The following is a 9,015-nucleotide window of genomic DNA, read 5'->3' on the forward strand; positions in this document are numbered from 1 at the left end:
TATCTGATTTAGAACGAGCAGAAATCTGTGAGAAATATAACGACTTAAAGACAAAATAACTGATAAAAAAAGCTGTTATAGGAGCAATAGCCATGTGGGCAGCACTGTCATATGCCATAGCTGTGCACAAGCTGTTTATCACAGCTCCAGACTTATTTGTTCATTAATGACGTCATCAGCGACTAGTCGACTTCGACTCGACTTTCATCACATAAAAGTCGACTTCAAAGAATCAGAAGTCGTTCAACCCCTACTCTCTACTTAAACGTAGGTCGTGCACATCTGCCATGTTTGTAGTTTTTTTTTACGCTTTTCGTGTAGAAGTTTTCATGTAGTTCTGACACGAACTACACTCCAGTATTTATACATTTCTGTTAGTGCTAGTAAATAAAAACTCATCAAACTTCATTGTTCATGTTAGCTCAGGTCCATTACATAATATACAACATTTGATTTTAATCATGTATTAATAAATGTTGACATTACCATTAACTACGAATAAATGATTCAGAAGTCTTTTTCATTGGTAGTTTAACTGATGATTTTGACAAATGTAACATTATTGTAAAGTGTCAGCATTCCAAGTAATACATTTTAGTTCATTAACATTTCTTTTATTTCATGTCACATTTTTTTGCTGATTTCAGTTGATTGTTTATTCGTCACACGCAGATTGATACTCACACTTGTGTTTCTATAGCACTCATGTTCCTTGGGTCGCAGAATTTTAGGCCGGTGAACTCATTGATTTCCAAAGCCTGGAAGAACATTCATCATCATCAGCCACAAATAAACATTGTTATCTGTTCTGCATTTAACAAAACAGAAAACAGTGTGTTTCATTCTAAGTATCAAGGTTATTATACTTCACTAAAACCATAAACACTAAACTACTAACAAACATAAACAAGTTATATTGTGAATATATAAATCATATATAAAATTTATCTCAATAAGTGGACTTCAGGAGAAGAACTTGATGCAGATAAAGACTCACAGCGAGACCGTAACGAGGAATACTGAGATACTTTAACCAGTTCAACCAGTCAGCGACACTGGGGAGATTCACCAGCAGCCCTGAGAAGATCTGAACACACGGAGAAATATTAACCACTAAATTTATATACAAATACAGAAACGTACATATAAAATATAGCTGCAAGCAGCAATTAAGTGGCCAAGCAGAGGCAGAATGAGCAGCACACATGGCAGGGAGGATCAGACCAAACGCAACAATGAGTAATTAAAGACACCTTAAGGTGATTTTACTCAAACTGGCTGAAAAATCATGAATTCAATCATTAGTAATATGATATAATGGTTTATCGCTTTTGACCAATAGGTGTCGCTGTTAATAAATTGATGTGGTGTGGTCAGTGTGAGGTGACACAAAGTTTGTAGGTCAAAGATTTGCAGAGATACAGCCTCAGATACAGTTTGGCATCATGACATCAAATTTGTTGATGCGGTAAACCACCGTTTCATCTGTTTCAACTTCTCAAAAATGTCAATTTTCTGCCCACAAGGTGGCACTGCCACGAAACTTTTTGAGTACCATCAGGGCATGGTGACAAAGACATATACCAAGCTTTGAAATGACACGCCAATGCATTTGTAAAATACAGCAATTTTTGTCAAAATTCAATAAGGCCAACACAGAAAATTGGGTACTCTGCATGCTGCTCTGAATGTAAAGACACCAGTCTTGTGAGTTTTGGCCAAACCGTTCAGAACTTATAAGTAAAAATAACTTCATGTTCAAAAATGTTTTTTAGTGGACATGGTCTAAAGATGATATGGTTCAATTTTCAGAAAAAGCAGACAAACGGCCTAGGACGAGTTCCAAAAAGTAGGTTTTTCAAAACATTAAAAATGGCAAAATGACAAAAAATGACTTCATGAGTGCATTCGAATCATCTTCAGCCAAGGAATCAGAGGAAAAAGCATTTTGATTCTAGCCCTTATGTTTCAAAATTTATTAGCATAAACATGAGTGCAACTTTGGACAAGTGGTGATGCTAGAGGGTTTGAGTTAGAGACTCCAAATTTGGTGTGGTTAATGTTCAGACTGTTCTCTATCTGTGTGCCAAATTTCACAACTTTTTACCATACGGTTCTATGGGATACTATAGACTTCCAGAGTGGAAGAAGAAGAAGAACACTAACAGATTCAGTAGGTGCCTGTGCCCCTAATAATACAATCAACAAACATTAATATAAAAGCATCCTACCGAATGAAATGTTGACCCAGGGAGTGGACTGTGCAAGCTTTGGAGGTGTTGATGGAAGCAATCTACTCTATATGTTTTGATCATTGTTCTGAATCCTATCCGGGCTGTCTTCTGTGTGCCAGATTTTACAACTTTTTACCATATGGTTCTATGGACCGTCATAGACTTCCAAAGAGGAGGAGGAGGAGGAGGAAGAAGAAGAACAGGGTGATAGGAAATGGTGTTTGAGAGGAAAAGTCAATACTTTTGTGTGACGTGACTTTTGTGACGTGATATGTGGCCAAGTATGGTGACCCATACTCGGAATTAGTGCTCTGCATTTACCCATCCAAAGTGCACACACACAGCAATGAACACACACACACCGTGAACACACACCCGGAGCAGTGGGCAGCCATTTATGCTGCGGCGCCCGGGGAGCAGTTGGGGGTTCAGTGCCTTGCTCAAGGGCACCTCAGTCGTGGTATTGAAGGTGGGAGAGAGCGCTGTACATTCACTCCCCCCACCTACAATCCCTGCCGGTACGAGACTTGAACCCACAACCTATTGGGTTATGAGTCCGACTCTCTAACCATTAGGCCACGACTTCCCCGGGTGATGGCGGGTGATACTCGGGTGATGGCGACCTCTGGTGACGATCAGGGGGAACCACAGAGGCCGGATTCGTTACAGAGCCCCCTCCCTGCAAGCGGCTCCTGACGTGAGAAGGCAAACGACGCCGGGGTCTTCCGCGAGGACGAGGGGCCGGTTTATCCGGATGGGTCCTGTGGAAGTCAGTGGTAAGTGATGGGTCAAGAATATCCTTGGCTTCGACCCAGGACCTTTCCTCTGGTCCATACCCTCCCAGTCCACGAGATATTGCAGAATTCCTCCCCGACGCCGAGAGTCTAGGATCTCCTGAACCTGATATGCCTCACCGTCGATGATGAGGGGAGGGTGTCCCTAGTTCAGGGCCTCATCTAGGTCATCCGCCCTTCTCGGAGCACCAGCGGCCTTGAGCAAAGAGACATGTAAGGTGGGTGAGATACGATACTGAGGAGGTAAAGCTAAACGGTAAGAAACGGGTTATTTGTTTAATGACTTTGAATGGACCCATGTACCTGGGACTTAGTTTACAGCAGGGTAGTTGGAGCCGAAGATCTCGAGTGGAGAGCCAGACCCATGATCCCGGGACGATCTGCTTGTTCCTTCTGTCTCCTGACAGCACGCTGGAGTTGGGTATGAGCCTCGTTCCAGGTAGTTTCACTCCTCCTGAGCCAGTCATTAACTGCAGGTAAGTCTGTGGGTTCCCCAGCCCAGGGAAAGAGAGGTGGTTGGAATCCAAGTAAGCATTGGAAGGGTGTGAGTCCAGTAGATGGTTTGTGCAGAGGATTTTGTGCATATTCTGCCCAGGAGAGATATCTGCTCCAATCAGCCAGATTGCAGTGACAGTAAGACCTTAGGAAGCGAGTGATTTCTTGATTGAGGCGTTCAGTTTGCCCGTTGGATTCAGGATGGTAGCCAGAAGTAAGACTGATGTTGACGTTGAGGAGTTTGAAAAAAGCTGCCCATACACGACAGGTGAACTGAGGGCCTCTGTCCGAGACAATATCATCGGGAAGTCCATAGAAGCGGAATACATAACTGCATAAAACCTCTGCTGTTTCTAGGGGTGTGGGTAATTTGGGTAATGGTATCAGACGACAGGACTTGGATAAGCGATCAATGACAGTGAGAATGGTGGTATTGCCTTTGGAGTTGGGGAGGTCAGTGATAAAATCTATGGCAATGTGGGACCAGGGTCTCTGAGGAACGGGTAGTGGTTGTAGCAAACCCGCAGGCATCTGCTTAGAGGATTTGGAAGTGTTGAAGGTTACACAATTCTTAATGAATGCAATGATGTCAGTGCGAAGTGAGGGCCACCAGAATTTATTGGAGACAAGTTGGATGGATGCAGTTATTCCCGGATGTCTGGAGCTGGGAAGATCATGAACTTGTTGAATGTGAGGTACGAAGGTCCTGTTGGGTGGACATTCAGCAGGTATTTAGATTAGATTCAACTTTATTGTCATTGCACATGTAAGGTACAAGGCAACGAAATGCAGTTAGCATCTAACCAGAAGTGCAATAAGCAGTAAGTACAGGATATACAGTGTCTACAATATGTTACAAATGTACAATAAATATACAGATAAGGCAGTACTATGGACATAATTTACAGATTTTTAAATACTATCAGCATGATATACAGATAGGTATACTATGAACATACTATACATATGGATTATGTAATAAGTGTATGTACACTATAAGCAGAGGCGGTTTTCACCACCCTCTGCAGTGCCTTGCGCTCGGCAACTGTCAGTTCTCAGTGTCGCCACTCCTCAAAAGCCGCCTTCATTGCCAACAGCTCACGGTTTCCCACTTGATTTAGCTTGCGTGAGAAGTAAGCACAGGGGAAATGTTTGGGTGGACTGCCATTATGTTGGAAAAGGACTGCCACTACACCTGTGCTGGAGGCATCTATCTCTACCACAAACTCACGTTCAGGATCAGGGTGATGCAATATGGGTGCAGTGGAGAAACGTTCTTTGAGGTGGTGAAAAGCTTTGTCAGCTGCTGGTGACCAGGATAAGCGACCTCTCTTCCTCTTAATCATTGGCATTAGAGGGGCTGCGATGGAGCTTAAGTCTCTGATGGAACGTCTATAAAAGTTAGCGAAGCCAAGGAATCTTTGCATCTCTTTGACAGTCGTAGGTCGGGGCCAGTTCAAGACAGCTTGCACTTTATGGTCATCCATCGCCACTCCCTCAGGACTGACTACATATCCCAGGAATGTGGTAGAAGTCTGGTGAAACTCACATTTCTCTGCCTTAGCGTATAACTGATGGGAGATTGAACGTTGTAGAACAGCTCGGACATGGCTAATGTGCGTCTCAAGGGAGTCAGAATAAACTAGAATGTTGTCCATGTAAACGATGAATCTATTGAGCATGTCATGGAATACATCATTCGTGACCATGGACCACAAAACCAGTCATAAGGGTAAATTTTCTGAAATTGAGATTTATAATTGAAATTGAAAATCTGGAATCTGACGGTGCAAAAAAATGAAAATACTGAGAAAATTGCCTTTAAAGTTGTCCAAATGAAGTTCTTAGCAATGCATATTACTAATCAAAAATTAAGTTTTGATATATTTACGGTAGGAAATTTACTAAATATCTTTATGGAACATGATCTTTACTTAATATCCTAATGATTTTTGGCATAAAAGAAAAATCAATAATTTTGACCCATACAACGTTTTTTTGGCTATTGCTAAAAATATACCCAAGCAACTTAAGACTGGTTTTGTGGTCCAGGGTCACACTTATGAATGCTTGAAAGACTGAGGGACTGTTGACAAGCCAGAACAGCATAACCCGGTACTCATAGTGCCCAGATGTGGTAGAGAAAGCCGTCTTCCACTCATCCCCCTCTCTGATGCGAATCAAATTGTAAGCATTGCGCAGATTGAGTTTAGTGAAGTATTTGGCTGAGCGAAGCGGTTCAAGAGCCGGGGGAACCAGAGGTAGGGGGTACTGGAATTTAACAGTTATTTCATTTAAACCTCTATAGTCAATACAAGGCCGAAGACTCCCATCCTTCTTGACAAAGAAGAATCCAGGAGACGCAGGAGACGTGGATGGAATGATGACGCCTTTAGCTAATTCCTCCTCTATATAGGCCTTCATGGATTCAGTCTCTGGTTGTGAAAGGGGAAAGATTCGACCCTTGGGAGGTGTGGTGCCGGGAAGCAGCTCGATGGCACAGTCGCTGGACTGATGTGGGGGTAGTTGGGTAGCTTTGGCCTTGCTGAATGCCTCAGCTAAATCAGCATAGTCTGAGGGAAAGTCAGTTGAGTGTGAGGGATCTATTTTGACGGTGGCTGCTTCAAGTAACATTGGTTCTAGAATCTGAAGACACTGTGTGAAACACTTGGCTGACCAGTGAATGATTTGACCCTCAGTCCATGAGATCTGTGGTTCGTGTAGCTGAAGCCAGGGGAGTCCAAGTACAACTGGGTAAGGGTAAATTTTTTGAAATTGAGATTTATACACCATCTGCTGAATAAAGCTGAATAAAGATCTCTTTCCTCTGGAGAGATGCGTGTGTGTCCCACTTGCATAGCTTCTTGTTCAGGAACAACTGGAGGGCTTGGTGAATGGAACGTTTAACCCCTGCTGGGTCTCCTAGAACGAATCAGATTGTCGATGCGAATGGCGAGATCATTTAGTTGATCCAAAGTTTTTCCCTCGCCTCGACAAGCGAGTTCAGCCTGTACCTCCAGATTCAGTCCCTTACGAAAATGCAGATTTAAGGGATCGTCTGACCATCCAGTTTGTGCATCCAGTGTGTGAAATGTCAGAGCAAACTCTGCTGCCGTACTTTTCCCCTGTTGCAACGTGAGAATCTGTTCACCCGCTCCATCTCCTCCTTCGGGGAGATCAAACACCTCTCGAAAGAGCCGCAAAAAAACTCTCAAACGAGGGAAAGGCTGGTCGGTTGAAACTCCAGATGGCGGTGGCCCAGTCTAATGCTTTGCCAGTCAAGAGAGAGCATACAAAAGCAATGCGACTTTCTTCTGTGAGGTATAACACAGGTTGTTGAGAGACAAACAAGGAGCATTGTAGCAAAAATCCCTTACATTTAACTGGTGTGCCGTCAAATTTCCCCGGGTAGGCTAAGCGGGGACTGGCCGTGGAGTGACTCAGAGGAGGTACTTGGGGTACCTGTATATATATGTATGTATGTATGTATATAGTTCGCTATTACTTAAAAAAAAAAAAGTTTTTTAATTTTATTATTTTCTTGTTTTAATGAATACATCTAAATTTGAAATTAACTCACTAATATCCTTTAAAATTTCCATTCCCTCACCCTTCTGTTTTCAGTTCATTTCACTCTATTCTACATTAGTTTGGTGAAAGAAAGATTACACCTAAATGATTAATAATTAAATAATTACAGTATTTGCGGGCAGTGTGGGGGCTGTCATGGTCTAATGGTTAGAAAGTCGGGCTTGTAACTTGAAGGTTGCCGGTTCAATTCTCGCATTCTCGTGTGTGTTGGTTCACTACTCACTGCTGTGTGTGTGCACTTGGATGGGTTAAATGCAGAGCACCAATTTCGAGTATGGGTCACCATACTTGAAAATATGTCATGACTTTCACTTCACTTTTTTATAAAAACCCTTAACCATGGTACACTTACAACCACATGTGGTATTATATTGCTTTATTATTCCTGTTTAAATGTGTATGTGTGTTTCTTTACCATCATAAAGACAAAGCTGATGGTCATGAAGATGTTAGCGATGGCCACCACCGTCTGATCAGCGGAGATGGCCAGAGTCATGGACGTGGCTGTGTACGACACCAGAACGATAGAGAACAGGAAGATGAAGAAGGCCTCGGCCGATGCCTTCAGTCCTGCACAGGAAACACAAACACATCAAGCAACATGTCTGATATCAGACGGACATGAATGACGTGATGATGAAGGCAATGTGTGTCTGACCGATCATAAAGTACGTCACGCAGCTGAAGATGATGGCCGGGATGGTGCGCAGAGTCAGGATGTCAGACAGGATCTTAGACAAGAAGTACACCGAGACTCTGTAGTATCCGCTGATGTACTCATGCCTGAGGACACGCCCACCATAACAACATCATCAATCAATCAATCAATCAATCAAATATTCTAATTGCAATCAATTCCCAAGATAACTGCACAGAAAATATCAGAAGCCAAATTCACCAAACATTCTTTAGAATTAAATTATTATTTTCTTCTTACTATTTTCTTACTTTGGAAAAAAAGTTTAAGAATATGTTGTATTCCCAAAAATTACTTTTCAAAACAAAACTTAACAAGAATTAAAATTCTTGAAACGAATCTTCTTAAAATCATCACAGATGACCTCTTAACCCTCTGGTGCTCTTTAGCCATTTTTGACTTCATTGGAATTGTACGAAACTTGGTAAAGATTTTGCACTTGCTATGTGAACACAGAAAACCCCAAAATGAATTAATGTACATGATTCGAAAAGGTTAAATGGTTCTGAAAAAAAATTGTCACACTTGTACTGTTAACGGTCAAAAATCACCACATTACAGGGGACAGACCGGGAAGTAAATTTCATCTAGTGGAAACATTTGGTATTGCGCCTAAAAATCTTACAGAAAGCTACATTTTTGCAATATCAACAACAAATTTGGAGCACAACTAGTGCTGGGCGGTATACCGGTTCATACCGAATACCGGTGTTTATTTTTGTTATGATATGAATTTTTAAAACACCGCAATACCGGTGTATGTCGCTTAATTAAACAACGTTCGGAACGCGACACTGTTTGAAAGAAGTCCCTTTTCACTGTTGCACTGTGGTGAGGGAACAGCTGTATGTGTTACTAAGCGTGAAAGTTCCGAAACTGAAGCTGTAGAACTAATAGAACGTCATGACACAGAAGAACTCATCCACAATATCCACATTGACCTCCACAAATATACACCGCCCCCTGCCATCAGCTCCCGCGTCTCACACACACGAGGGCGACTTTAGCATTAGATTTAGCAACTTTCAGACCCCCGGTATAATTTTGAAAAATACGTTGTATACATTTTTGGTCATACCGCCCAGCACTAAGCTCAACTTTAGATTTATGGCTTTGATTTTCACTGGTACTGTTCAAATTCAAAACTAACCGAATTGGAAATGAATGGGATTGTATTGCGCACAAACAAAATCCTAATAATGTA

General features: G+C 42.1%; 1 protein-coding gene across 1 annotated transcript; it reads right to left on the bottom strand.

The window, feature by feature from the left end:
* Positions 1–684: 684 nt before the first annotated feature.
* Positions 685–7,917, bottom strand: LOC107663461 (ATP-binding cassette sub-family G member 2-like; the record flags this gene model as incomplete). Its single annotated transcript, XM_016453703.1, has 4 exons — positions 685–758; positions 998–1,087; positions 7,530–7,684; positions 7,773–7,917. Coding segments are annotated over 4 exons (464 nt in total), but the record flags the coding sequence as incomplete, so codon positions are not given.
* Positions 7,918–9,015: the final 1,098 nt, after the last annotated feature.

The sequence above is a fragment of the Sinocyclocheilus anshuiensis genome, unplaced genomic scaffold (assembly GCF_001515605.1).
Source record: "Sinocyclocheilus anshuiensis isolate Anshui unplaced genomic scaffold, SAMN03320099.WGS_v1.1 scaffold5671, whole genome shotgun sequence".
Taxonomy (NCBI): domain Eukaryota; kingdom Metazoa; phylum Chordata; class Actinopteri; order Cypriniformes; family Cyprinidae; genus Sinocyclocheilus; species Sinocyclocheilus anshuiensis.